At 39.9% G+C, this 27,043-nt stretch overlaps 1 protein-coding gene across 1 annotated transcript; it reads left to right on the forward strand.

The window, feature by feature from the left end:
* The first annotated feature begins 375 nt into the window (after positions 1-375).
* On the forward strand, positions 376-26,728 carry LOC110538589 (ras-related C3 botulinum toxin substrate 2). Its single transcript, XM_021625496.3, has 6 exons — positions 376-529; positions 15,630-15,701; positions 16,283-16,400; positions 17,004-17,066; positions 25,368-25,527; positions 25,861-26,728. The coding sequence occupies exons 1-6, from the start codon at positions 495-497 to the stop codon at positions 25,989-25,991; spliced, it is 579 nt and encodes a 192-aa protein (XP_021481171.1). The 5' UTR covers positions 376-494; the 3' UTR covers positions 25,992-26,728.
* Positions 26,729-27,043: the final 315 nt, after the last annotated feature.

Raw genomic sequence — 27,043 nt, forward strand, 5'->3', positions numbered from 1 at the left:
GTTCATTTGCAGATTTCTGCAACAATAAAACATAGAACTTCTGTGAGTAAAGGCTAGTTGTCAGCCCCGTTTATATAACTAGTGTGAATATAGAGTACTTGTCAAACGCTGCTCCCAGTTTCTTGATATAGGGCACCATCTAGTGAAAATAAAATGGAAGTGCATAACACTGTCATAGCCTAGGTGAAAAAAAAGTGTGTTCGCGCTGGGACAATAAAGTCATAGCCTAGATATGCTTAAATGTCAGTGTGAGTCATAATGTCAGCTTCTGAAAGCTTCACTGAGTATTTTGTTAATCAAATTTGAAGGACATTAATATCACAGTTTCACATAGGCCAACCGCATTCAACTGCGCTGCGCATGAGTAAACGCGAGAGTCGAGGCGGTGGGCAAGATAAGATAGGCAAACGTATTTCCTGCACTGTACCTGATTCTACATCGTTGTCTTGCCTACTAAGTGTAAACTCACAAGTTGTTAAATCAGCCCCTGGAAAATGCAAGCCATCAAGTGTGTGGTGGTTGGAGATGGGTAAGTTCTTTAAGTTATGTATGCGCGCATGGATTTGGGTGTGTTAAAAAGACATTTAGAAAAACTCTATTTAGCCTTCTTTCAATTGTCTATTAATTGGGAGATTAATTTTTCTCTGTGTATTGTACTACACATTCTTGTGTCAAGAGACAACTTCTGCTTTTTATGAATTAATTGAATTAATTCGTTTCATATTGCATATGGGAGCTGCAACAATTGGAATGTATGTAGTTTTTATTTCAATTTGGTTGTCATACTCTTAACAATGAGGTTATTGTATATAGTTTACACTGTTCATACTTTCCTGACAGCTGTGTTCTGTCAGCTTGATAGACATGAGGGGGGTAAAGGTTGTAAAAGGTGCCACAGTACAATCTAACCTTGTTCTACTCTGTATTAGCTAGACAAAGAAATAATACTTTCAAGTAACAGTCCTTTTGTGTACATTATTAACCTTGATGTCCAGAAACTCAATAGGTCTTTACCACAGAGTCAATACAACAACATAATGACGCCCTCAAGGCAGGAACTTCCCAGTAGAGCAAACCTCTAACTGTAAAACAGGCCACACAATTAACACTTTAAATTCCTAATTCGCATGTGCAGTTTTAACATCAGGTTGAGGAATGTATGTTGACTTGACAATGACATTGTTCAACAGCCCTTAAATCAATAATGAAGAGACAGTGTAGCAATACACACTGAATTCAGTAGACAGGAAGGAAGTGCCTACAAGCTTAGAAAAAAAGGTGCTATCTAGAACCTAAAACGGTTATACGGCTGTCCCCATAGGAGAACCCTTTGAATAACCCTTTTGGTTACTGATAGAACCCTTTTGGGTTCCATGTAAAAACCCTTTCCACAGAGGGTTCTACGTGGAACCCAAAAGGGTTCTCCTATGGGGACAGCCCAAGAACCCTTTTGGAGTGTATGCAAGATTGGTGACAAGTTGAATAAGACAAAATGGATGCTGAGATGCTAGCTGGAGATTGGGATCCGTGGGTGTAATGTCTGTAGGAGAGAGGGGATGGAGAGTAGTTGGTGATAATGAGAGCCTCAATTAAAGAGAACATTTACAAAGACACAGACAGACAGCAGTCAGTGAGGTCAATGCAGCCTTTTCCTGTTCTCCGTTCGTTAAACCTCTTCTCGTTTTGTAAAAGAGAAGTTCTGTTATGCTGCTTTTATCCTCCAGTTTTAGTTTTGAAGTTCCTCTTTAGTCTGTGGTGCACTCTGTCTGCACAGTCTCATGGTTAATAAAGGAACCAAAGCACAGCTGCCACCTGTAACACAGTCACCTTAACACCCACAACACCATTCTCCTACACGGTCGATGCAAAGACCAAAGACACCTTTTTGCTTGTTCTTTGTATTTCGACAAAGTGCAGTTACATGTATACAGCAAATGGCCTGTATTCAACAGGAAGTTTCAACAGGAAGCTTTAGAATAGTAAGTGAAGTGGATTTACACCCAGTAGCAGAATGGCATTTCATCATGGGTCCCTGATCTGTACTACACAGAAATGCATAATTATGAATACGAATGTCATTCTCTTTTTATTTTTATTTTTTATTTCACCTTTATTTAACCAGGTAGGCAAGTTGAGAACAAGTTCTCATTTACAATTGCGACCTGGCCAAGATAAACCAAAGCTTTACAACAACACAGAGTTAGTTACACATGGAGTAAAACAAACATACAGTCAATAATACAGTAGAAACAAGTCTATATACGATGTGAGCAAATGAGGTGAGATAAGGGAGGTAAAGGCAAAAAAAGTCCATGGTGGCAAAGTAAATACAATATAGCAAGTAAAACACTGGAATGGTAGATTTGCAGTGGAAGAATGTGCAAAGTAGAAATAAATAGGTACACAAGTAGAAATATGCATATTTGTGTATCATTCTACACACTGGCTATTTTGTTTATGAGCTCCGCCACCAAACAAAACTACATTTTGTTGCTCTGGACCGGACCAAGTCTGAACCAATTATAGAATTCTAAGTTTCACAAGTTTGGAAATTAAAGTACAGAACAGTAATTAATGGGATATTTTTGACTGTGCTCATTTGACAATATCACAATATTATTTTTGGGCTAGTTGGCTGTACCTGAAATAAAACTCCAGTGTTTTAAAGAAAATGGGGAGCCAATTTGTTTTCAGCACTTTTATTTCCATGAATGATAAAAAAAACAACTTGTTTTCTCATGGCTCTCTCATGTCCTTCTGCAGCAGACATATGGTGAGCAATATGTTTTGACCATGAAATCGCAATAAAATCACAGTATTGAATTGCAATACATATAGAATTGTGAGGATCATGAAAATTGCAATACATAATGTATTGGCACCTAAGTATCGTGATAATATCGTATCGCGAGGTCCCTGGCAATTCCCAGCTCTACACAGTAGAGTTCAGTACAGTACAGTACAGTGTCGTAGAGTAAATTACAGTGTAGTAGAGTATAGTACAGTACATTATAGTGTACTCAACTCTAGTGTGTTCTACTGTGTATTGTACTGAACTCTACTCCACTCTATTCTACTACACTGTACTGTACTGAACTATACGCAACTATTATTTACTGTAATGTACTGACCTATACTCAACTATTATTTACTGTACTGTACTGTACTGACCTATACTCAACTATTATTTACTGTACTGTACTGACCTATACTCAACTATTATTTACTGCACTGTACTGTACTGTACTGACCTATACTCAACTATTATTTACTGTACTGTACTGTACTGACCTATACTCAACTATTCTTTACTGTACTGTACTGAATTATACTCAACTATTCTTTACTGTACTGTACTGAACTATACGCAACTATTATTTACTGCACTGTACTGAACTATACTGAACTATTCTTTACTGTACTGTACTGAACTATACGCAACTATTATTTACTGTACTGTACTGTACTGACCTATACTCAACTATTATTTACTGTACTGTACTGTACTGACCTATACTCAACTATTATTTACTGTACTGTACTGACCTATACTCAACTATTATTTACTGTACTGTACTGTACTGACCTATACTCAACTATTATTTACTATACTGTACTGTACTGACCTATACTCAACTATTATTTACTGTACTGTACTGTACTGTACTGACCTATACTCAACTATTATTTACTGTACTGTACTGACCTATACTCAACTATTATTTACTGTACTGTACTGACCTATACTCAACTATTATTTACTGTACTGTACTGTACTATACGCAACTATTATTTACTGTACTGTACTGACCTATACTCAACTATTATTTACTGCACTGTACTGTACTGACCTATACGCAACTATTATTTACTGTACTGTACTGGCCTATACTATTATTTACTGCACTGTACTGACCTATACTCAACTATTATTTACTGTACTGTACTGACCTATACTCAACTATTATTTACTGTAATGTACTGACCTATACTCAACTATTATTTACTGTACTGTACTGACCTATACTCAACTATTATTGACTGTACTGTACTGTACTGACCTATACTCAACTATTATTTACTGTACTGTACTGACCTATACTCAACTATTATTTACTGTACTGTACTGTACTGTACTGACCTTTACTCAACTATTATTTACTGTACTGTACTGACCTATACTCAACTATTATTTACTGTACTGTACTGTACTGACCTATACTCAACTATTATTTACTGTACTGTACTGACCTATACTCAACTATTCTTTACTGTACTGTACTGACCTATACTCAACTATTCTTTACTGTACTGTACTGAATTATACTCAACTATTCTTTACTGTACTGTACTGAACTATACGCAACTATTATTTACTGTACTGTACTGAACTATACGCAACTATTATTTACTGTACTGTACTGTACTGACCTATACTCAACTATTATTTACTGTACTGTACTGTACTGACCTATACTCAACTATTATTTACTGTACTGTACTGACCTATACTCAACTATTATTTACTGTACTGTACTGTACTGACCTATACTCAACTATTATTTACTGTACTGTACTGACCTATACTCAACTATTATTTACTGTACTGTACTGACCTATACTCAACTATTATTTACTGTACTGTACTGTACTGACCTATACTCAACTATTATTTACTGTACTGTACTGACCTATACTCAACTATTATTTACTGTACTGTACTGAACTATACTCAACTATTATTTACTGTAATGTACTGTACTGTACTGAACTATACGCAACTATTATTTACTGTACTGTACTGACCTATACTCAACTATTATTTACTGCACTGTACTGTACTGACCTATACTCAACTATTATTTACTGTACTCTACTGGCCTATACTATTATTTACTGCACTGTACTGACCTATACTCAACTATTATTGACTGTACTGTACTGACCTATACTCAACTATTATTTACTGTAATGTACTGACCTATACTCAACTATTATTTACTGTACTGTACTGTACTGTACTGACCTTTACTCAACTATTATTTACTGTACTGTACTGACCTATACTCAACTATTATTTACTGTACTGTACTGTACTGACCTATACTCAACTATTATTTACTGTACTGTACTGACCTATACTCAACTATTCTTTACTGTACTGTACTGACCTATACTCAACTATTCTTTACTGTACTGTACTGAATTATACTCAACTATTCTTTACTGTACTGTACTGAACTATACGCAACTATTATTTACTGTACTGTACTGAACTATACGCAACTATTATTTACTGTACTGTACTGTACTGACCTATACTCAACTATTATTTACTGTACTGTACTGTACTGACCTATACTCAACTATTATTTACTGTACTGTACTGACCTATACTCAACTATTATTTACTGTACTGTACTGTACTGACCTATACTCAACTATTATTTACTGTACTGTACTGTACTGACCTATACTCAACTATTATTTACTGTACTGTACTGACCTATACTCAACTATTATTTACTGTACTGTACTGTACTGACCTATACTCAACTATTATTTACTGTACTGTACTGACCTATACTCAACTATTATTTACTGTACTGTATTGTACTGACCTGACCTATACTCAACTATTATTTATTGTACTGTACTGACCTATACTCAACTATTATTTACTGTACTGTACTGACCTATACTCAACTATTATGTACTGTACTGACCTATACTCAACTATTATTTACTGTACTGTTCTGACCTATACTCAACTATTATTTACTGCACTGTACTGTACTGTACTGAACTATACGCAACTATTATTTACTGTACTGTACTGACCTATACTCAACTATTATTTACTGTACTGTACTGTACTGAACTATACGCAACTATTATTTACTGTACTGTACTGACCTATACTCAACTATTATTTACTGTACTGTACTGAACTATACTCAACTATTATTTACTGTACTGTACTGTACTGAACTATACGCAACTATTATTTACTGTACTGTACTGACCTATACTCAATTATTTACTGTACTGTACTGAACTATACTCAACTATTATTTACTGTACTGTACTGTACTGACCTATACTCAACTATTATTTACTGTACTGTACTGACCTATACTCAACTATTATTTACTGTACTGTACTGTACTGACCTATACTCAACTATTATTTACTGTACTGTACTGACCTATACTCAACTATTATTTACTGTACTGTATTGTACTGACCTGACCTATACTCAACTATTATTTACTGTACTGTACTGACCTATACTCAACTATTATTTACTGTACTGTACTGACCTATACTCAACTATTATGTACTGTACTGAACTATACGCAACTATTATTTACTGTACTGTACTGACCTATACTCAACTATTATTTACTGCACTGTACTGTACTGACCTATACTCAACTATTATTTACTGTACTCTACTGGCCTATACTATTATTTACTGCACTGTACTGACCTATACTCAACTATTATTGACTGTACTGTACTGACCTATACTCAACTATTATTTACTGTAATGTACTGACCTATACTCAACTATTATTTACTGTACTGTACTGACCTATACTCAACTATTATTGACTGTACTGACCTATACTCAACTATTATTGACTGTACTGTACTGTACTGACCTATACTCAACTATTATTTACTGTACTGTACTGACCTATACTCAACTATTATTGACTGTACTGTACTGTACTGACCTATACTCAACTATTATTTACTGCACTGTACTGACCTATACTCAACTATTATTTACTGTACTGTACTGACCTATACTCAACTATTATTTACTGTACTGTACTGTACTGTACTGACCTTTACTCAACTATTATTTACTGTACTGTACTGACCTATACTCAACTATTATTTACTGTACTGTACTGTACTGACCTATACTCAACTATTATTTACTGTACTGTACTGACCTATACTCAACTATTCTTTACTGTACTGTACTGACCTATACTCAACTATTCTTTACTGTACTGTACTGAATTATACTCAACTATTCTTTACTGTACTGTACTGAACTATACGCAACTATTATTTACTGTACTGTACTGAACTATACGCAACTATTATTTACTGTACTGTACTGTACTGACCTATACTCAACTATTATTTACTGTACTGTACTGTACTGACCTATACTCAACTATTATTTACTGTACTGTACTGTACTGACCTATACTCAACTATTATTTACTGTACTGTACTGACCTATACTCAACTATTATTTACTGTACTGTACTGTACTGACCTATACTCAACTATTATTTACTGTACTGTACTGACCTATACTCAACTATTATTTACTGTACTGTATTGTACTGACCTGACCTATACTCAACTATTATTTACTGTACTGTACTGACCTATACTCAACTATTATTTACTGTACTGTACTGACCTATACTCAACTATTATGTACTGTACTGACCTATACTCAACTATTATTTACTGTACTGTTCTGACCTATACTCAACTATTATTTACTGCACTGTACTGTACTGTATTGAACTATACGCAACTATTATTTACTGTACTGTACTGACCTATACTCAACTATTATTTACTGTACTGTACTGTACTGAACTATACGCAACTATTATTTACTGTACTGTACTGACCTATACTCAACTATTATTTACTGTACTGTACTGAACTATACTCAACTATTATTTACTGTACTGTACTGTACTGTACTGAACTATACGCAACTATTATTTACTGTACTGTACTGACCTATACTCAACTATTATTTACTGCACTGTACTGTACTGACCTATACTCAACTATTATTTACTGTACTCTACTGGCCTATACTATTATTTACTGCACTGTACTGACCTATACTCAACTATTATTGACTGTACTGTACTGACCTATACTCAACTATTATTTACTGTAATGTACTGACCTATACTCAACTATTATTTACTGTACTGTACTGACCTATACTCAACTATTATTGACTGTACTGACCTATACTCAACTATTATTGACTGTACTGTACTGTACTGACCTATACTCAACTATTATTTACTGCACTGTACTGACCTATACTCAACTATTATTTACTGTACTGTACTGACCTATACTCAACTATTATTTACTGTACTGTACTGACCTATACTCAACTATTATTGACTGTACTGACCTATACTCAACTATCATTGACTGTACTGTACTGTACTGACCTATACTCAACTATTATTTACTGCACTGTACTGACCTATACTCAACTATTATTTACTGTACTGTACTGTACTGACCTATACTCAACTATTATGTACTGTACTGTACTGACCTATACTCAACTATTATTTACTGTACTGTACTGGCCTATACTCAACTATTATTTACTGTACTGTACTGAACTATACTCAACTATTATTTACTGTACTGTACTGAACTATACTCAACTATCATTGACTGTACTGTACTGTACTGACCTATACTCAACTATTATTTACTGTACTGTACTGAACTATACTCAACTATTATTTACTGTACTGTACTGTACTGACCTATACTCAACTATTATTTACTGTACTGTACTGACCTATACTCAACTATTATTTACTGTACTGTACTGACCTATACTCAACTATTATTTACTGTACTGTAGTGACCTATACTATTATTTACTGTACTGTAGTGACCTATACTATTATTTACTGTACTGTAGTGACCTATACTATTATTTACTGTACTGTACTGAACTATACTCAACTATTATTTACTGTACTGTACTGACCTATACTATTATTTACTGTACTGTACTGGCCTATACTCAACTAGTATTTACTGTACTGTACTGGCCTATACTCAACTATTATTTACTGTACTGTAGTGACCTATACTCAACTATTATTTACTGTACTGTAGTGACCTATACTCAACTATTCTTTACTGTACTGTACTGAACTATACTGAACTATTCTTTACTGTACTGTACTGAATTATACTCAACTATTATTTACTGTACTGTACTGAATTATACTGAACTATTCTTTACTGTACTGTACTGAATTATACTCAACTATTATTTACTGTACTGTACTGAATTATACTGAACTATTCTTTACTGTACTGTACTGAACTATACTGAACTATTATTTACTGTACTGTACTGAACTACACTGAACTATTCTTTACTGTACTGTACTGTACTGAACTATTCTTTACTGTACTGTACTGAACTATACTGAACTATTCTTTACCTCACTGTACAGTACTCTACTGTAATGTACTGTACTGTGCTGTCCAAACTTTTGAACCAGTCATGCATGTCTATGTTTGGGCCAAATGAAGGCCGGTCCAGACGTCTGTGGATGTTAAAATTAAGGCCAGGTCGGACTAACAAAATGAAGCAACTTTTTAACGATCATGGACGTCCAGTGTCAGTTAGTGCTCAGTGGGTGAGGTGGCTGGTTACAGTACATGGACGTCCAGTGTCAGTTAGTGCTCAGTGGGTGAGGTGGCTGGTTACAGTACATGGACGTCCAGTGTCAGTTAGTGCTCAGTGGGTGAGGTGGCTGGTTACAGTACATGGACGTCCAGTGTCAGTTAGTGCTCAGTGGGTGAGGTGGCTGGTTACAGTACATGGACGTCCAGTGTCAGTTAGTGCTCAGTGGGTGAGGTGGCTGGTTACAGTACATGGACGTCCAGTGTCAGTTAGTGCTCAGTGGGTGAGGTGGCTGGTTACAGTACATGGACGTTCAGTGTCAGTTAGTGCTCAGTGGGTGAGGTGGCTGGTTACAGTACATGGACGTCCAGTGTCAGTTAGTGCTCAGTGGGTGAGGTGGCTGGTTACAGTACATGGACGTCCAGTGTCAGTTAGTGCTCAGTGGTGAGGTGGCTGGTTACAGTACATGGACGTCCAGTGTCAGTTAGTGCTCAGTGGGTGAGGTGGCTGGTTACAGTACATGGACGTCCAGTGTCAGTTAGTGCTCAGTGGGTGAGGTGGCTGGTTACAGTACATGGACGTCCAGTGTCAGTTAGTGCTCAGTGGGTGAGGTGGCTGGTTACAGTACATGGACGTCCAGTGTCAGTTAGTGCTCAGTGGGTGAGGTGGATGGTTACAGTACATGGACGTCCAGTGTCAGTTAGTGCTCAATGGGTGAGGTGGCTGGTTACAGTACATGGACGTCCAGTGTCAGTTAGTGCTCAGTGGGTGAGGTGGCTGGTTACAGTACATGGACGTCCAGTGTCAGTTAGTGCTCAGTGGGTGAGGTGGCTGGTTACAGTACATGGACGTCCAGTGTCAGTTAGTGCTCAGTGGGTGAGGTGGCTGGTTACAGTACATGGACGTCCAGTGTCAGTTAGTGCTCAGTGGGTGAGGTGGCTGGTTACAGTACATGGAAAGAGAGGGGGCCCATGGGTCGGGCCATGGGTCGGTGTCAGTAAGAGCTGGTAGAGGTGACATTAACTGGAGAGAGAAGAGAGAGGGAGAGAAGAGAAAGAGAGAGGGAGTGGTTGTCCAAACTTTTCACAGAGAGAGAGAGATAGAGAGAGATAGAGAGAGATAGAGCGAGACAGAGAGAGAGAGATAGAGAGAGACAGAGAGAGAGAGACAGAGAGAGAGAGAGAGATAGAGAGAGACAGAGAGAGAGAGAGAGAGAGAGAGAGAGATAGAGACAGAGAGAGAGAGACAGAGAGAGAGAGACAGAGAGAGAGAGACAGAGAGAGAGAGAGAGATAGAGAGAGACAGAGAGAGAGAGAGAGAGAGAGATAGAGACAGAGAGAGAGAGACAGAGAGAGAGAGACAGAGAGAGAGAGACAGAGAGAGAGAGAGAGATAGAGAGAGACAGAGAGAGAGAGAGAGAGAGAGAGAGAGAGATAGAGACAGAGAGAGAGAGACAGAGAGAGAGAGACAGAGAGAGAGAGACAGAGAGAGAGAGAGAGATAGAGAGAGACAGAGAGAGAGAGACAGAGAGAGAGAGAATGACAGAAAAAGATAAATACTTTACAAAGGTACACTTCATAAGAGGTTCTATGCCCCTATCGTCCTGACTGTCACTCAGTGTCACCACCCAGTGTCACACAACTCTGACACCCCGGTCCCCCTATGTGGAGAACCCCTGTAGATCAGGAGACTAGCTTTTGAAACTGTGACGGCTTACTTGTTTGAATGCAGTCATACAGTATGTATACGTGGGGAACATAGATATGTTTTTCCTGTAGGCTACATCAAGGCAGAGGTGACAGAAACTAAATAGGACACAAATAGGCCAACAACTTCATTCTGGAGTGTGGCATTTAGGTGTAAGTGTGATTTTGACATCTATATCCTCCTCGGTTGTTTTTTGTTTTAGGCCTTCTGACTGAGTGAGAAGTGAGAGCATTTAAAATTAACTCTGCCCAGCCAGTGGTAATTAGGTTGGTCTTTGAAGTCAGATGCTGTATATGTTGGATTCCCACAGTGAAGTATCATTGAAAAGCATTCATGTGCTGTAACTTTTAACTACTGTAGCATGATTGGCACTTTTTAGTCTTTTGTTCCGTTGTAGAACTGAGTTTAAAAGTAATTGCCCTGTTAAAAGTAGAGGTCTACCGATTAATCGGAATGGACGATTAATTAGGGCCGATTTCAAGTTTTCATAACAATCGTAAATCGGTATTTTTTCGCCTAATTAAAAAAAAAAATGTATATACCTTTCTTTAACTAGGCAAGTCAGATAAGAAAACATTCTTATTTTCAATGACTGCCTAGGAACGGTGGGTTAACTGCCTTGTTCAGGGGCAGAACGACAGATTTTCACCTTGTCAGCTCGGGGGATCCACTCTTGCAACCTTACAGTTAACTAGTCCAACTCAATAAAGACCTGCCTCTCTCTCGTTGCACTCCACAAGGAGACTGCCTGTTACGCAAATGCAGTAAGCCAAGGTAAGTTGCTAGCTAGCATTAAACTTATCTTATAAAAAACATTCAATCATAATCACTATTTAGCTACACATGGTTGATGATATTACTAGATATTATCTAGCGTGTCCTGCGTAGCATATAATCTGACTGAGCATACAAGTATCTAAGTATCTGACTGAGTGGTGGTAGGCAGAAGCAGGTGCGTAACATTCATTCAAACAGCACTTTCGTGCGTTTTGCCAGCAGCTCTTCGTTGTGCGTCAAGCATTGCACTGTTTATGACTTCAAGCCTATCAACTCCCAACATGAGGCTCGTGTAACCGAAGTGAAATGGCTAGCTAGTTAGCGCGCGCTAATTGTCGTTGTGTTGCTGGTTCGAGCCCAGGGAGGAGCGAGGAGAGGGACGGAAGCTATACTGTTACACTGGCAATACTAAAGTGCCTATAAGAACATCCAATCGTCAAAGGTTAATGAAATACAAATGGTATAGAGGGAAATAGTCCTATAATTCCTATAATAACTACAACCTAAAACTTCTTACCTGGGAATATTGAATACTCATGTTAAAAGGAACCACCAGCTTTCATATGTTCTCATGTTCTGAGCAAGGAACTGAAACGTTAGCTTTCATACATAGCACATATTGCACTTTAACTTTCTTCTCCAACACTTTGTTTTTGCATTATTTAAACCAAATTGAACATGTTTCATTATTACCTTGAGGCTAAATTGATTTTATTGATGTACTATATATATTAAAATAAGTGTTAATTCAGTATTGTTGTAATTGTCATTATTACAAATAAATAAATAAAATAAATAAAAATCGTCCGATTAATCGGTATCGTTTTTTTTTGGTCCTCCAATAATCGGTATCGGCGTTGAAAAATCATAAACGGTAGACCTCTAGTTAAAAGGAATACCTTTTAGATGCACCATAGAATATAGCATTTCACGTGGTTCCATCAGGTTCATGTAGTAAGTTATCACAATGCCATCATTGGATTCAGGGCTTCCATCCACCCCTGTCCCTTGTCCATCTGTGTGTGGGGGTAAGAAGAGAGAGGGAGCCTCATGCAGGAGGAGCAGATGGAGAGTAGGAAGCACGGGGCCCCTACACTTAGACCACAGTCAACAGCATGTGTGTGTGAGTCAGAGGGTAGCAGAGATAGAGACTGCTCAATGACACACTAACTCACCACTGAGAGAGGGAAACAGACACTATCACACTATCCTGCATCTCACTCTCATATCACCTCTCTCTCTCTCTCTCTCTCTCTCTATCTCATATCACGTCTCTCTCTCTCATATCACCTCTCTGTCTCTCTCTCTCTCTCTCTCATATCACATATCTCTCTCATATCACCTCTCTCTCTCTATCTCATATCACGTCTCTCTCTCATATCACCTCTCTGTCTCTCTCTCTCTCTCTCTCTCTATCTCTCTCATGTCACCTCTCTCTTTCTCTCCCTCTCTTGACTTCAGTTAGTGTGGACAGAACTGCTTTTTTGCACCTAATATAATATACAGTAAGTTATTACTAATCATGTCTTCCACAAGGGTATAAACTATGAATGTTTCTCCAGTTCTTTTCAATGGCATCTATATCAGGTTTCTTCTACCCAACCTTGAATGCTAACCTAATGATGTTCAAGGTGGAGCCAATCTGTAGAAGAAGCTGATGGTAGCCTGCCTACGTATAGCCCGGGGTGTCACTTTCTAACCTTGCCCTAAAAATGTAACTCTGGGAGCACTCCTCAGACTAGCATTCCTTCCCTCCTGTCTGTACATGCAGGTGCGTGCTTCTTATTGGAATTTTACTGCAAAAACCTTGACTGTGTTTTTAGCTGCTGCCTGTCAGAGGTGTTTTAGAACACTGACAAGAAGCTAGAGAAAGCAGATTACTGCTTCTCATAATGTAGGCAAGTTTGAAAGAAGCCAGGCCCCATCATGCTGTTCATTCAGCACATTGTACATAGTTAGAATGTCTATGGCCATTCATCATACTGTAACAAGCAATAAAAAATATAGTATAGGCCTATAAATAGGTCAAAGGTCAGATTACCTGTTTTGAACAATGGATGCCAACAATGGACAGAGAGCAAGAGGAGTAGGAGGGAGAGGAAGAGGACGAGGGCAAAGAAGAGAAGGAAGGAGAGGCATCTCTAATGAGATTAGGGCAAAATTTGTTGATCATGTGATCAACCACGGTTTGACCATGAGAGAGGCTGGACTGAGAGTCCAGCCCAATTTGAGTCGATTTACAGTGGCGTCCATAATTCGAACTTTCAGAAATGAGAACAGGTATGCAACTATCTAATGACTATTTTAGCATTACAGTAATGTACTGTAAAATACGTATGACTTCATAGTATTGCATAAACATTTGTAACTCTAAGCCATCCATTTACTGCACTGCACTGAATGAATAAGGTTGGTTATCATGCTGTACTACATTTTTTTGTACATTGTTTACAGTTCCTATGCTGAACACATACTGTGTTTGAATTCTGTACAGAGTGGAAAGGCAAAGACATCATGGAGGACGAGGATGCTTGTTTACAGATGTACAAGATGTACAAGAGACTGCAATTATAAATATGGTCTATTTGGGGACATAGAGGTTGCCTCTGTCCAAGGTTGGATACGCCATGCTAGGAGATTCTTCCCTCGATGTTTGGCAAGAGAAAATCACATCTTGTGATGTGGCCGAAGTATCGTGGCCAGACTCAGGCCAGAGAAGAGTAGCTTAGCACTGGTGACTGCCCCCCCCCCTACCAATTCCTGTACTGCTCCCTTGGGACACCACACACACAATTGTGTTCTTTACTGTATTCTAAAGAATATACTTTTGGTTTACATATGTTTATGGTTTTGTTGTATGCTACTGTATACAACAGTAATGTTTGGCCTAATAAATATTTTCTGTTTCTACATTACATTGGTGTTTACAGTGTACTTGTTACCCCTCTCAGCAGATTACTTTCACTGTAGAACATTGTATTGAAATGTAGATATAAGCCTATGAAAGACCAAAGAGCTTTAGATTTAGAACAACAGTGTTTACATGGTATATCCAAAAATGTACTATTATGAAAGCAGTGTTTGCCATTTGATGCAAATGCTTCATTCTGACATGTGTTCATGGCATTTTGAATGCAGTGTTACATTTTGAAGTAGATGTGAGGCATTTTGCATTTTGTGTGTGCAGTTTTGAGAATTGTGTGTAGAGTTTTGAAAAAAGGAGACAGTTTTGAAAATGTGTGTAAGCCGTTGGAAAAAACTGTAAAAGAAAATGAATATGGTTTCACTTGTGACATTTTACCTCAATATGAAAACAGCTACAGTATCTCACATGTGAAAATGCAGTTTTCACATGTGAAACTGCGAATTTGACATGTGTTTTTTGAGTAAGAGAAAGGAGTTACTCTGACAGCTGGCAGCTACCCTGTATAATGACTATAGGTTCTCTCAGTGTGTGCTAGAGTAAATGTGTGTGTGTGTGTGTGTGTGTGTGTGTGTGTGTGTGTGTGTGTGTGTGTGTGTGTGTGTGTGTGTGTGTGTGTGTGTGTGTGTGTGTGTGTGTGTGTGTGTGTGTGTGTGTGTGTGTGTGTGTGTGTGTTCGTGCGCACGAGAGTGTTTCAATGTGCTATTGCAGCAAGAAAATGTGTGTGTATGTGTTGGCACACAACTGATTGCCCAATGTCTGTTTCAGTGCTGTGGGAAAGACATGCCTGCTCATCAGCTACACAACCAACGCCTTCCCTGGAGAGTACATCCCCACAGTGTAAGTACTGGACCACAGACAGACACAGTGGACATGATATGGCTGGTACAGTGACAAATGTGTGGGCTGAATGGACAAACATCATACAAAATGCAACCAATAACCAGAAATAGGAAACAATATTATATTCACAATAATTCTAGGGATTGGTATGCTAGATATTGACTTTACTTTCACAAACACCTATGGTATGCAGTTTTTATACATTCAGTGGCCCGTTTATTAGGTACACTATCAAGTACGGGGTCGGACCCCACTTTACCTTCAGAACAGCCTGAATTCTTTGGGGCATGGCGTTCAATTGTTGATCAATTGGTGTCAAGGGACCTAACGTGTGCCAGGAAAACATTCCCTACACCAGTACCGTTAACACCAGGCTGGATGGGTCCATTGATTCAAGTTGTCTTGATGCCTGTCTGCCTGCTTTATATAGCAAGCCACGACCATGTGACTCACTGTCTGTAGGAGCGATCCATTTTCGTGAACGGGGTGGTGCAACTAATAAACTGTATACTGTTTATTCTGTGTAAGGTTTTCCACTGTGATATGTTCTAGATGTAATGGACTCATTTGTCTTGCAGGTTTGATAACTACTCAGCCAATGTGATGGTGGACAGTAAGCCAGTGAACCTGGGACTGTGGGATACAGCAGGACAGGAGGACTATGACAGACTCAGACCTCTGTCCTATCCTCAGACGGTAACACACACACACATACAGATTCTCTATTACAAATTATATACAGTGGGGTCCGGAATTATTGACACCCTTGATAAAGATGAGCAGTAATGACTGTATACTGTCCAATTAATAATGGATGCTGCCATGATTATGAATAATCCTGAATGAATCGTGAATAATGATGAATGAGAAAGTTAGAGGATCAAAAATCATAGCCCCAAAACATGCTAACCTCCCCTGTTGTTGGTAATGTCTTGGGGGTATGATCTTTGACCCTCTGTAACTTTCTCATTCATCATTATTCACGATTCATTCAGGATGTAAGCTGTTGACTACTTTATTTATAAGAATCTTTAGGGGTGTCTTTAAATTTGACGACTACTTTTTTGAGAAAAACGTAATATTACTAGTTAAACTAAATCTCTTTTAGCAATTGTATTAGCATAAAATAATATAATTCCCACGTTGTTTGGAGCACACAATGTAGTTCAGTATTTGCATACTGCATTTTATATAGTCATCATCGCTCATATTTATCAAAAGAGTCAATCATTTTGGACCCCACGTCTTCCACTACTCTGATACACCTTTCTAACCTTCGGTACTATGTTTGTCCCCTAGGATGTGTTCCTCATCTGTTTCTCTCTGGTGAGCCCAGCATCGTTTGAGAACGTCAGAGCCAAGGTGAGTGGATGCTGTGTGATCTTCATGGCTGTTGTGCTACAGTGTATAGGTACATATAGTATGCAATACACACATATTCTATTTGATCCGCCGCCGCCGGTAAAATGCCTGTCAAGATTAAGATAATGAAGTGAGTCTAAACACATAGAGAAATCAATCCATTTCAAAAGGATAGGCTACTCTGGTTTACCTGCTTTCAATAGAACATCCAAGTGTACCCTATAATAAAACAAACATATTGCAGATTCGGGCATTTACGGTACAGTAATAGGATATGGACAATATCCTAACTATGTCTGAGTAATGCTATTGTCAACAGTTGTTTTGTGATCTGCTGCTTTCAGCTCTACCTATTGTTGCAGAGGCCATGGGTTTAGTCGCTTCAGTCAGACAGTCATGAATAAAATATTTCAAATCCAAGGGCTAGAACAGCACATCTATTCAGGTAGCACCTTGCATCCCGTTGGATTCCAATGAACCTCACTCCATTTGGATAGGAAATAGAGATCTGTTCATCAATAGAAATCATATTCAATCATATTCATTCAGGTTTACGTCAGAGAGAAGTAATCATCTCTTCTTTAACGGAGTCAAACATGGATGTCCCATGTGAACTTAACTCGCCTAATGAACGATGAGACCTCTACCTACTCCCCCAGGTAACTGTCAGGGTCTGTGCCTTTTCACTGCACGGGGCACACAGTTCACATGTCACCTTGGCAGCTCTCAGCTACTGCTGAACGAAGCTGTCCTTGAGCCCTCTATCGCTCTACTGCCATTCTGATGGAAAGGAGAATATAGGAATTGTCCCATTCTGTCTCTCCATCTCCATCTCTCCAGAAGTCATGGGTTTGAAACTGACACACTACTATAGAAGTTGAATTCACATCAAAGAGTTATAATATCACCAAAAAAGCCTGCCAAACATTACTTTCAAACACTTTTATTGTTGATTCTTCTCATACCATTGCCTCAGCCATAGGCTTTGTCAAGAAGTTCTGGGAAATGGTTAAAGACCTGGAGAATAAACCCTCCTCCTCACCAAGAGAGTACCTCAAGGCTTGATCCTAGGTCCCACGCTCTTCTCAATTTACATCAACAACAAATCAAATAAAATTTTATTTGTCACATACACATGGTTAACAGATGTAAATGCGAGTGTAGCGAAATACTTGTGCTTCTAGTTCCGACAATGCAGTAATAACCAACAAATAATCTAACCTAACAATTCCACAACTACTACCTTATACACACAAGTGTACAGGGATAAAGAATATGTACATACAGATATATGAATGAGTGATGGTACATAACGGCATAGGCAAGATGCAGTAGATGGTATAGAGTACAGTATATACATCTGAGATGAGTAATGTATGGTATATAAACATAACGTGGCATAGTTTAAAGTGGCTAGTGATACAAGTATAACACAAAGATGGCAAGATGCAGTAGATGATATAGAGTACAGTATATACATATACATATGAGATGAGTAATGTAGGGTATGTAAACATTATATTAAGTGGCATTGTTTAAAGTGGCTAGTGATACATTTTTTACATCAATTTCCATCAATTCCATTATTAAAGTGGCTGGAGTTGAGTCAGTATGTTGGCAGCAGCCACTCAATGTTAGTGGTGGCTGTTTAACAGTCTGATGGCCTTGAGATATAAGCTATTTTTCAGTCTCTCGGTCCCTGCTTTGATGCACCTGTACTGACCTTGCCTTCTGGATGATAGCGGGGTGAACAGGCAGTGGCTCGGGTGGTTGTTGTCCTTGATGATCTTTATGGCCTTCCTGTGACATCGGGTGATGTAGGTGTCCCGGAGGGCAGGTAGTTTGCCCCCGGTGATGCGTTGTGCAGACCTCACTACCCTCTGGAGAGCCTTACGGTTGTGGGCGGAGCAGTTGCCGTACCAGGCGGTGATACAGCCCGGCAGGATGCTCTCGATTGTGCATCTTTAGAAGTTTGTGAGTGCTTTTGCTGACAAGCCGAATTTCTTCAGCCTCCTGAGGTTGAAGAACGCTGTCTGTGTGGGTGGACCAATTCAGTTTGTCCGTGATGTGTACGCCGAGGAACTTGAAACTTACTACCCTCTCCACTCCTGTCCCGTCGATGTGGATAGGGGGGTGCTCCCTCTGCTGTTTCCTGAAGTCCACAATCATCTCCTTTGTTTTGTTGACGTTGAGTGTGAGGTTATTTTCCTGACACCACACACCGAGGGCCCTCACCTCCTCCCTGTAGGCCGTCTCGTCGTTGTTGGTAATCAAGCCTACCACTGTAGTGTCTTCCGCAATCTAGATGATTGAGTTGGAGGCGTGCATGGCCACACATTCGTGGGTGAACAGGGATTACAGGAGAGGGCTGAGAACGCACCCTTGTGGGGCCCCAGTGTTGAGGATCAGCGGGGTGGAGATGTTGTTACCTACCCTCACCACCTGGGGGCGGCCCGTCAGAAAGTCCAGTACCCAGTTGCACAGGGCGGGGTCGAGACCCAAGGTCCCGAGCTTGATGACGAGTTTGGAGGGTACTATGGTGTTAAATGCTGAGCTGTAGTCGATGAACAGCATTCTCACATAGGTATTCCTCTTGTCCAGATGGGTTAGGGCAGTGTTCAGTGTGGTTGCGATTGCGTTGTCTGTGGACCTATTGGGGCGGTAAGCATATTGGAGTGGGTCTAGGGTGTCAGGTAGTGTGGAGGTGATATGGTCCTTGACTAGTCTCTCAAAGCACTTCATGATGACAGAAGTGAGTGTTACGGAGCGGTAGTCGTTTAGCTCAGTTACCTTAGCTTTCTTGGGAACGGGAACAATGGTGGCCCTCTTGAAGCATGTTGGAACAGCAGACTGGGATAAGGATTGATTGAATATGTCTGTAAACACACCAGCCAGCTGGTCTGCGCATGCTCTGAGGACGCAGCTGGGGATGCCGTCTGGGCCTGCAGCCTTGCGAGGGTTAACACGTTTAAATGTTTTACTCACGCCGGCTGCAGTGAAGGAGATCCCGCAGGTTTTGGTAGTGGCCCGTGTCAGTGGCACTGTATTGTCCTCAAAGCGAGCAAATAAGTTATTTAGTCTGCCTGGGAACAAGACATCCTGGTCTGCGACGGGGCTGGTTTTCTTTTTGTAATCCGTGATTGACTGTAGACCCTGCCACATACCTCTTGTGTCTGAGCCGTTTAATTGCGACTCTACTTTGTCTCTATACTGACACTTAGCTTGTTTGATTGCTTTGCGGAGGGAATAGCTACACTGTTTGTATTCGGTCGTGTTTCCAGTCACCTTGCCCTGGTTAAAAGCAGTGGTTTGCGCTTTCAGTTTTGCGCGAATGCTGCCATCAATCCACGGTTTCTGGTTTGGGAATGTTTTAATCGTTGCTGTGGGTATAACATTGCCAATGCACTTTCTAATGAACTCGCTCACCGAATCAGCGTATTTGTCAATGTTGTTGTTGGATGCAATGCGGAACATATCCCAATCCACGTGATCGAAGCAGTCTTGAAGCGTGGAATCAGATTGGTCGGACCAGCGTTGAACAGACCTGAGCGCAGGTGCTTCCTGTTTTAGTTTCTGTCTGTAGGCTGGAAGCAACAAAATGGAGTCGTGGTCAGATTTTCCGAAAGGAGGGTGGGGTAGGGCCTTATATGCGTCGCGGAAGTTAGAATAACAATGATCCAGGGTTTTACCAGCCCTGGTAGCACAATCGATATGCTGATAGAATTTAGGGAGTCTTGTTTTCAGATTAGCCTTGTTGCTAGATTACGGAAACATAATTTATTGATTGGCAGGTAAGGGTGCTCTCGAGCGGCTAGGTGTTCTTTACCATTCGGCCATCAGATTTGCCACCAATGCTTCTTATAGGACACATCACTGCACTCTATACTCCTCTGTAAACTGGTCATCTCTGTATACCCGTCTCAAGACCCATTGGTTGATGCTTATTTATAAAACCCTCTTAGGCCTCACTCCCCCCTATCTGAGATACCTACTACAACCATCATCCTCCACATACAGCACCCGTTCTGCCATTCACATTCTGTTAAAGGTCCCCAAAGCACACACATCCCTGGATCGCTCCTCTTTTCAGTTCGCTGCAGCTAGCGACTGGAATGAGCTGCAACAAACACTCAAATTGGACAGTTTAATCTCAATCTCTTAATTCAAAGACTCAATCATGGACACGCTTACTGCCAGTTGTGGCTGCTTTGTGTGATGTATTGTTGTCTCTACCTTCTTGCCCTTTGTGCTGTTGTCAGTGCCCAATAATGTTTGTACCATGTTTTGTGCTGCTACCATTTTGTGTTGCTACCATGTTGTTGTTATGTTGTGTTGCTGTCATGCTGTGTTGTCATGTGTTTGCTGCCTTGCTATGTTGTTGTCTTAAGTCTCTCTTTATGTAATGTTGTGTTGCCTCTAATGTTGTGATGTGTGTTTTGTCCTATATTTATATTGTTTTTATTTTAATTTTTAATCCCAGGCCCCCGTCCCCGCAGGAGGCCTTTTGCCTTTTGGTAGGCTGTCATTGTAAATAAGAATTTGTTCTTAACTGACTTTCCTAGCTAAATAAAGGTTAAATAAAATAAATACAATTTAAAAAATGACAGCTAAGTGTCTGACTCCTCTGACTTCACAGTCAACCATTTGAATTGATCTGATTAGTTTGGGAACTGTCAGTGTTGGAGAGGACAGCATTATATCAAGAGCAGTGGAGGCCAAAAGACAATGAAGTTTGATAAATCTGCTTTACTTAATATGACATTGTCAAAACAACCCTATAATGGTCCAGAGTGGTCTGAAGGCAGGTCTGGTAGGTCGCTGCAAAGTATTAATGTGTCATTTATTCTACTACATAGATTTCAAGTGCTCAAACTAAGAAGGAGGGGAAAGAAAAATGCTCTTGCTATTGGCAATTATTGAAAAGACCAGTGTCCATTCCAATTTGTGCCATTTCGAATTGCACCGCTTTCCCAAATGACTTTACTCAGCCCTTTAATTTATGATTAGCTTCAAACAATAGCAATCTTGCTTCTCCAGCCCTTATGCAAATGTTTGCCACTTTTTACATTTCAAGAACAAACCTCTTTAGTTGTTTTCCCTCCTCTCTCCATCTTTCTCAGTCTGTTTTTTCATGGCATGTTCCCAATGAGTCTCCATGGTAACATTGACCATGTATGCAAATGGAGCCTTAATAGATTACCAGGCTTTCAGGTGACATTAGGATCTATTTAACATGGAAGGTAGGCTACAGACTGTGTGGGGGAAGAGTCACAGCCAGAGTCACAGCCATGTAGCATGTTGCTCACACTAACCCACCCATGTCACTCTGGTATTTGCCTGTCAAAAGGAGATTCAATTGACCTGTGTTATCTCTGATTATTGCCACGGTCCAGTTTTATTTGTTAAAGTGACATCTCTTACCTGTCCTGGTATATAGAAAAGCATCCTTTCATCTCTCTTCCACAGAGTCTGTAGGGTCAGGGCAGAGGTAACCCCTTAGTTCCTGAATAGTGAAAGCCTTTTATTGTAAAGCTGCTCTTCTCCAATGAGTCCTCCTAAGGAGCTAAGACTCTGTGAGATCAACCACAGTCCTTTGTGTGGCATTCAAGGTTTGATGGCAGGAAGGCCAAAGAGTGCAGAGGAGTGGGTGTTTGTCCCCATAGACAATGACTAAATAATGGCTACCCTGCAATGAAAGAGAGACAGACACGAGAGGCAGAAAAACCTTGGTACCAATGGCAATGGTACCGAGAATGCAATGGTACCAAGAATTCTTGATGCATTTTTCACAGAATGTAGTGTGTGTGTGTTTTCTCGGTAGACTTGGTGAAATACCTGAAATGTGTGTGTGTGTGTGTGTGTGCATACAGTACAGTGGGGCAAAAAAGTATTTAGTCAGCCACCAATTGTGCAAGTTCTCCCACTTAAAAAGATGAGAGAGGCCTGTAATTTGCATCATAGGTACACTTCAACTATGACAGACAAAATGAGGAAAAAAATCCAGAAAATCACATTGTAGGATTTTTTATGAATTTATTTGCAAATTATGGTGGAAAATAAGTATTTGGTCACCTACAAACAAGTAAGATTTCTGGCTCTCACAGACCTGTAACTTCTTCTTTAAGAGGCTCCTCTGTCCTCCACTCGTTACCTGTATTAATGGCACCTGTTTGAACTTATTATCAGTATTAAAGACACCTGTCCACAACCTCAAAAAGTCACACTCCAAACTCCACTATGGCCAAGACCAAAGAGCTGTCAAAGGACACCAGAAACAAAATTGTAGACCTGCACCAGGCTGGGAAGGCTGAATCTGCAATAGGTAAGCAGCTTGGTTTGAAGAAACCAACTGTGGGAGCAATTATTAGGAAATGGAAGACATACAAGACCACTGATAATCTCCCTCGATCTGGGGCTCCACGCAAGATCTCACCCTGTGGGGTCAAAATGATCACAAGAACGGTGAGCAAAAATCCCAGAACCACACGGGGGGACCTAGTTAATGACCTGCAGAGAGCTGGGACCAAGTAACAAAGCCTACCGTCAGTAACACACTACGCCGCCAGGGACTCAAATCCTGCAGTGCCAGACGTGTCCCCCTGCTTAAGCCAGTACATGTCCAGGCCCGTCTGAAGTTTGCTAGAGAGCATTTGGATGATCCAGAAGAAGATTGGGAGAATGTCATATGGTCAGATGAAACCAAAATATAACTTTTTGGTAAAAACTCAACTCGTCGTGTTTGGAGGACAAAGAATACTGAGTTGCATCCAAAGAACACCATACCTACTGTGAAGCATGGGGGTGGAAACATCATGCTTTAGGGCTGTTTTTCTGCAAAGGGACCAGGACGACTGATCCGTGTAAAGGAAAGAATGAATGAGGCCATGTATCGTGAGATTTTGAGTGAAAACCTCCTTCCATCAGCAAGGGCATTGAAGATGATACGTGGCTGGGTCTTTAAGCATGACAATGATCCCAAACTTACAGAAAAAGTTTGACCTCTGTCATTGCCAACAAAGGGTATATAACAAAGTATTGAGATAAACTTTTGTTATTGACCAAATACTTATTTTCCACCATAATTTGCAAATAAATTAATTAAAAATCCTACCATGTGATTTTCTGGATTATTTTCTCTCACTTTGTCTGTCATAGTTGAAGTGTACCTATGATGAAAATTACAGGCCTCTCTCATCTTTTTAAGTGGGAGAACTTGCACAATTGGTGGCTGACTAAATACTTTTTTGCCCCACTGTATGTGCGTGCTTCACTGTCACTGTTCTCATTACTATACATTCATGCTCTATAAAAAGGAAACATTTTCAACCTTGACATTCCCTCCACTCTGCTGTAACAGCTAATGATGGCTTGCAGGATATTGTATATTGTATTGTATTATTGTATTAGAGATGCCAATAATTACTGACGTATAAACATACGTAGAGCTGTTAACCAGGTGTTAAGCAGAGAAGCTGATGAAAGGCCTCCAAATGAACAGAGGCACACTAAAATAAGCGAAGGTGACTCACTAACGTCATTCATAAGCATTCATTTCCTATTCTGCAAAAGCATACACTGCTCTCTTGTTTCTATCAGTCACTCAATGTGGAAGAATGAACTTCCTTTTTCATTGAGTGACTGATAGAAACAAGAGAGCAGCCATTTTATTTGAATAGTGTGTAATAATAATGACGGTAATGATAGTAGTAATAATAATAATAGTAATAGACAGAGTATCCTAGATTTTATGTGTGAGGAGCTATACCAGGAATCAACCTCTGCATTAACTGGCTACTCCATAATACAGTAGTAGAACCAGAGGGTAAGAGACGTAGCGAGAGGCTTGACTCTGCCCCTAAATCTGTCCACAAAATCTGTCCACAAGTAGGGATTTTTATAATGAGTGTCGAATTTCGTCAACTAAAAAATGTCATTCTAATTTGTTACGGGAGCCTTATTTGATCGAATAGACATTTTGTAATGTTTAGGTTGTTACGAATGTTCTGAAATAAGTGGACACACGTGGCATTCCTGCAACTTTGAGAAAAAATATTTTATTTTATGTGTATGTGCCCTCTCATTGGTTAGAATGTTCCCGTCTGACCCCGCCTCCTCCTGTCTGCAGTCCGCTTTGCGGACATTTATTCTCATTATTAAAGTGGTCAGTCCAGTATCTTGTCAGAATACAGATCATCTTTGGTAGAATTAAGGATGAGCTGTATCCCAGAAAAGGAAGTGAAAAGTAATTCAGTACCATGTTGACCTACTCTGTGTGTGTGTGTGTCTGTTTGCTCCCACTAGTGGTACCCTGAGGTACGACACCACTGCCCCTCCACACCCATCATCCTCGTGGGCACTAAGCTGGATCTGAGGGACGAGAAGGAAACCATTGAGAAGCTGAAGGAGAAGAAGCTAGCGCCCATCACCTACCCACAAGGCTTAGCACTAGCCAAAGAGATAGGTATGTAGGTCTCTGAGATCCTGAATTAGTGATCGTGCATCAGAGATCTACCGTGATTGGTATACAGTGGTCACATATACAGTGGTCACTCTGGGTTTGTGATTGGATATGACTTAATCAGCGATTGATTGATTATCTGTCATTTTAATGATTGTTGTTCACAGAGCTGTACAGTATAATGGAACACTTTGTATTCTGCTCTTAGTCCTTATACTGCATAGTTGTTGAGATTTCATGTCGCCCAAGTCATCGCCCGCCAGCCGTGCATTATGCCAGATAAACAGTCTATCCTCTTCATGTCCCTCATACATCTTTTGTGTGTTTTCTGGGTAGACTCTGTGAAGTACCTGGAATGCTCTGCCCTGACCCAGCGGGGGCTGAAGACGGTCTTTGACGAGGCCATCCGAGCGGTGCTGTGCCCCCAGCCCACCAAGGTGAAGAAACGACCTTGTCTACTCATCTGATCTCAGACCTGTGGATAGACCAAGAGGGAAGGGCTCAGGAATCACACAACAGCAAATGTTGATTTTAGTTAAATACAAAGTTTGGCAGTTTTACAAAGTGGTCTAATGTTCAGATGAGTCAACATATGTAGTGTTGAGTCTTGCCATCTGTAGTGTATATCCAGCTATAATTACAGTATATAGTGTATGCCTCAATCCCAAATGAATGGAAGATAGTTGGACCGTCGGATTGTACCATTACAGATGGTGCCTACCTTTCCCACTAGTTGGGGATTGAGGCATATAGCTGGATCTACGATTCTTCTCAATGTTAGACCACTGTTCAGGTCTGAAAACAACCATCAGACTTTCTGGAGCATCAATATAAATGTCCTTAATATTTTCAAGACAAATCCTGGATATGTACACATGGATAAGTGTTTTAGATTCATATATTGGTATTTGGTTTTGGTTTCTGACTCATTTTCTTATACACTTCTTGTATATGGTTTGTTAATGCAGTGACTGGTCCTTACTGTACAAGAAAGACACTGAAAAATACATAGACCAAACATTACAGTGTGTATAGTCAGAAATGTATTGCACCATCCTAATGTAAGAAACTTTCTAGAATGATCATGTTGTTTCCTCTATAAAATGTATTTTTCATATTTTGACATGATACAGCATTCTACTATATTTCTATGGGACCGTATTACTTTTCTCTCTATTACAATTTAATTTAACACAAAATAAAACATATGGGTGTGTTTGTGTGTCCCCTTGCCCTTAGAACAGCCTCAATTCGTTGGGGCATGGACTCTACAAGGTGTCGGAAGCATTCCACAGGGATGCTGGCCCATGTTGACTCCAATGCTTCCCACAGTTTTGTCAAGTTGGCTGGACATCCTTTGGGTGGTGGACCATTCTTGATACACACGAGAAACTGTTGAGCATGAAAAACCCAGAAGCGTTGCAGTTCTTGACACAAACCGGTGTGCCTGGCACCTGCTACCATACCCCGTTCAAAGGCGCTAACATTTTTGTCTTGCCCATTCACCCTCTGAATGGCA

The sequence above is a fragment of the Oncorhynchus mykiss genome, chromosome 12 (assembly GCF_057628025.1).
Source record: "Oncorhynchus mykiss isolate SJ-2025 chromosome 12, ASM5762802v1, whole genome shotgun sequence".
Taxonomy (NCBI): Eukaryota; Metazoa; Chordata; class Actinopteri; order Salmoniformes; family Salmonidae; genus Oncorhynchus; species Oncorhynchus mykiss.

Excerpts from the sequence above, each read along its gene's own strand:
- LOC110538589 (XM_021625496.3), top strand. The coding sequence starts at position 495 with ATGCAAGCCATCAAGTGTGTGGTGGTTGGAGATGG. Across the intron at positions 15,702-16,282 it reads GGAGAGTACATCCCCACAGT|GTTTGATAACTACTCAGCCA; the intron begins GTAAGTACTGGA and ends TTTGTCTTGCAG. Across the intron at positions 25,528-25,860 it reads AGCACTAGCCAAAGAGATAG|ACTCTGTGAAGTACCTGGAA; the intron begins GTATGTAGGTCT and ends TTTTCTGGGTAG.